The sequence below is a fragment of the Ipomoea triloba genome, chromosome 1, assembly GCF_003576645.1.
Source record: "Ipomoea triloba cultivar NCNSP0323 chromosome 1, ASM357664v1".
Taxonomy (NCBI): Eukaryota; Viridiplantae; Streptophyta; class Magnoliopsida; order Solanales; family Convolvulaceae; genus Ipomoea; species Ipomoea triloba.
Genome location: NC_044916.1, coordinates 25,702,528 through 25,707,100, shown reverse-complemented (window position 1 = coordinate 25,707,100; position 4,573 = coordinate 25,702,528). Strand labels below are relative to the sequence as shown.

The window sequence follows — 4,573 nt, the reverse complement described above, 5'->3', positions numbered from 1 at the left end:
AAAATATAAATATGAGTTTTAAGCACATTCTTGTAATATTTTTGTCAACAATTATTCTATTTTTATTAGCTTCTGCAAAGGATGATATTGCGGAAAAGTGGCAAAAAGATGTAGATGACTGCATGGAAATGAGTTTTATGGATTATGCTAACCCACGTGATGCTGACGACAATCACCGAATGCCATGGGAAAAGATGAGATTGAGTTGCGAAAAGTTCTTTAATTGTCAGTATTATAAGAAAGACTGTTTGCATTTAGTAACAAATTAAAACCTAATTCCCATTCATGTAAGTTGCTACCATTTTTTTGGAACGAATAAATTTTTAATAAACTTAGTGCAATAATTAAATATACAAAGAGACTATGCATGTGCACCTCAGAAGATTATTATTATTATTATTATTATTATAATAGTTCATTCATTAAGTTTTAGGCCAAAAAAAACAAATAAAGACACAATTACTGTAAAAGAACCTGAGACAAAGTCAAGGGGACAGAGTCCAATACAACTTGTTAGCTTGAGAATAGGCAGCGGAATAAGCTAAAACATTTGATAAACGAGGAAACAAAAATTATAAAACATAAAGCAAATGAAACCATAAGGTTTCTACAATCCCTACTACGAATGCCCATATACGACCTTAACTCTGCTGAAGATGATGCTAGATTATGACATAGCTCATAACAATTTGATTGAAGTTGAACGGAAGTTACCCCTCGCCCTTTTAACCATGTTAGTGCGCCCTTACACTTTCTGCCATCAAGTAATTATAATTCTAGTTCATTCATAGATTAATTGTTTATCATTTTCATTGAAATAATAACTCCATTATCATCAAATAATTATAATTCTATGGTTAGAAGTACTGTGCTTTAATTTGAGACATCACCAATTTTCACCATGACAACAACTTCATCTGATGGTAATACTTTAGAATTTAAATAACACTATAAAAGTGCCCAACATGAACTCGATCCACAAGTGCAAGTTTACATGATTGTATGATAAATCAGTTCACACTTGATCGCACCTTATACATACAAACTATTAAGTACTAGAAATGGATGATAATTGTTCAAATTTAATATATACCAATATGAAAGCATATTTCAGTAGCTCACACTAATATACTATATTGATCCCAATGTCACTGCAATTCTTTGCTTCTATGGAGAGGTCAATCACATCGGTTGCACATCGGTCGTAGAACCAATTACCGAAAACATCCGGATAATCCTGCAAAATGTAACAATTCAATAAGTGTACTAAAAGACTTATATAATAATTTTATTCTTTAATTTGTAATTTAAAAAAAAAAAACTTATATTACCTTGCCATCTTTGGACAGCGTCTTGGAAGAGCTCCAAGAAGGTTCAATCAGATTATGGGCAATGCAACTTGTTACCCAAATTCCTCTGAATGATGGGTTAGCAATTGGCAATGCATGCAAAAATTCTAATCTTAATCCTGAGATAGACAAACAATTATATATATATATATATATATTAATTAGTAATCTAGATAATTTGATTTACAAATGCATCGATAATTTAAATTTAAATTATTTAATACAAAAAATTTTATCTAACTAAAGACAATTTTGTTAAATAATTAATTATGAAGATATATTAAGAAAGCTAGCGTTTTGTATTTTAGTTTATTTAATTACTAAATTCACTAACCTTCAATTTCACCCATCTCAATCAGGGTGCAGTTCTGGTACAGGAGGCATACCTTGTGCATAGGAGACAAATTATATTCAACCTAAAATAAATTATAAATGGTTAACTAAAAAGTGAATTATTTCAAACTTCCAATTAAAGAAAAAAAAATTAGATAAAGTTCATAAAGACGTAATATATATTTATAATGAACCTGTATTATGTCAAAAGAAGACATAGCAATGAAAACCGGAGTCTTAATGTGTGGCAGCACATATTGGGGAAAGAAGCACTATAAATTGAATAGGTAAAAATTCATATTGGTATACATAAAACACATCAAATCAAGGTATATATATGTGTGTATGTAAATGTTCTTACAAGACTTGGATTGGTTAATTCCTCAGTGCAAGATGAAGGGAGCATTTGACTTTGATCCCTGTAACAATATTGAATTTAGATTCTAAGTTCAACAATATTTTAGCCCCCGAAGATAATGAAACTAAAGTATACAAATTTGGTATATTACATGTAAAGTTATCAATCCTTCAAAGACAGTATCAAATTTCTTCTCCCCCATCAAATATTCCCTGTTGAAGGATTAATTTTAAGTTATATTGTAGGCATTATAGTTATTCAAAGATACACTATTGGATAAATTTAAATCTCACGTACTCATGCAAAAAGTATGCGGAATCTGAAAAGCATTTAACTTTTGCGTCAAATGGCAAAAGTGATCGAAACCTATCGCAATGTAAAATTGCAGCTGTGCCCCCTGCTGAAGTTCCAGAAAGAATGGCCTATAATAATGAAAAGTTCATAATGTTATGTTGTGGATAATTTAATAAATACCTAACAAAATTTAGTTATACATGAATGCATCATTGATTATTTAATTTGCAATTTAAATAGAAAAATATGCAGACATACATTCATGCAAAAGAAAAAAAAAATTGTATTGGAGTATGTGAACATACATTTTTGGCAATTTTCATCCCTTTTTTAAGCAAATCATCCATTACCACAGTAAAGATCCTTCCTCCTCTATATGTTAAATTAGTAGCCTGAAAGAGTTTTGAAAAATTCAAAACAGTGAAGAACATTAAAATGTATTATAAAAAAAAATTAAAAAATCTACCTTGAATTAACTAAGCCAATGCTATATAAAATATATTAAAATTCGTTGTCTGTTTTTTAAAATATTTGTACTTGTTAGTAAACATGGTAATTGATAATATATTATAAAAAATTTAGAAAACTTACTGGATCAACTGTGTCAACATCCCCTGTGAAGGAAGATCCATCACAGTAATTAATGTAAACCCGGTTCCAATCACAGAAGTCTATAATGTAGAATTTAAAAACAAATCAACTTGTTTGGCAATGATGAAGAAATATCAAACACAAATCGATCAATTAATTGGTAAGAAAGTAAGTTTATTGATACCAGGATTTGTATCGGAGCTTTGCCTCAAAATATTCCCAAGATGAACACTCTTAGCTAAATTTTCTGAAGAACCTAAATGACTTGTAGAACGTCCTTGGCATTCTTTGACCGTTGTACACCACCCACCACCCTTAGAATAATGTTAAGACGTTGTAGATTATCAATATTATATAAAATAAAAATCATAAAAAATTAATTACACAATAATTCCCATTATAAACTAAATACATACCTGTAGGTAAATCACCCAATTGTTTATACCCAACCCTTCTCCCTTGCCGTGATAGTAGGAAGGAGGGCTTCCATCTAGACAGACTACATTTTAAAAATTATTATGGAAATTAATAAACGAAATTAAAATGTGGAAATGATATTTAGGCTACAATAATATAATTACCAGCGCCTTTATCATTTTCAACGTGTGTGATCGAAACATTTGCTGTAAGACTATCAGTACAGGCTGAAGTCTTTGTTAAGAGGCAGATGAGCACAAATAGCCAGCAACCCAAAGTTTTTGTTTCTTTCATTCTACAAATTTAAAAATCAGATCAGCTATTTGAGCTTGAAGTGACAAAAAGTAAACCATGGAGAAAATAAAAGAAAGAAAGAAAGAAATGGCATTGTTGAGCTGAGATCGAAAAGAAGATCTCTGAACATACATATGGGGAAAATCTTTTCCTTGTAGTTATCGTGGAATCAAGAAAATCTTGATAACCAAATAATCAATATATATCTCAAAGTTTAACACTATAGATTCAACAAATAAAAACGGAATTGAAGAATAACCAATATAATTTTTTACCTGAGTGAAGAGCTAACAAAGTTGATGGAGTGATGCGTGAATAATTGTTGAGCACACTCAAAAAAGGAAAAGTTGATGGTGAATAATGTTGTCAGCTGCATCAACTATATATATATATATATAATGAAGGAGCTGAGGCATGGGGATGGGGAGTGGGAGAGGGGTGGGTGGTGTTAAGGTAGGTGTAGATATAAATACTCCATAATGTGTTTCAACTCTCCTGTCCTTGGCCACTTGATCACAAGATTAGACTTATTAAAGTAACTAATAATGTTAAGCTTCTCTCTGAATTGTGAATATCAAATGGAGTCTATAAACTTCCCCTCTTAATCTCTCAACCCCACGTTAATGAGATATTCACCACTTGCTAAGGAAGAAAGTAATTGCAACTAGTAATATCTCTTTGTCTAACGATTGATATTGTCAATAATTTTATTTTTCATAAACACGTTACTTAGTGTAATTTTTATAGATTTCATTACTTCGGGCATATTTAATACTTGTCAATTGAAATGTAACATTGACTGCTTCATAAATATAAAGAAATAAAGTAATGCATTCGTTTTTAGTTATAACATTTGATGTAATAATAATCATTTGATTCGACAAATGTAACATTCAATAAATATTTTTAATGCTATATAATGACTCATAGATTAATT

At 30.1% G+C, this 4,573-nt stretch overlaps 1 protein-coding gene across 1 annotated transcript; it reads right to left on the bottom strand.

Annotated features, from left to right (window-relative positions):
• Positions 1-1,710: 1,710 nt before the first annotated feature.
• LOC116011175 (pectin acetylesterase 8-like) lies at positions 1,711-3,636 on the bottom strand. The gene is made up of 10 exons (XM_031250706.1): positions 3,507-3,636; positions 3,342-3,424; positions 3,110-3,239; positions 2,926-3,005; positions 2,640-2,726; positions 2,338-2,462; positions 2,192-2,252; positions 2,044-2,101; positions 1,877-1,954; positions 1,711-1,765 (listed from the first exon to the last, which is right to left on the bottom strand). Exons 1-8 carry the CDS (start codon positions 3,634-3,636, stop codon positions 2,066-2,068), a joined length of 732 nt encoding a protein of 243 aa, XP_031106566.1. The 3' UTR covers positions 1,711-1,765; positions 1,877-1,954; positions 2,044-2,065.
• Between the last annotated feature and the right edge of the window lie 937 nt (positions 3,637-4,573).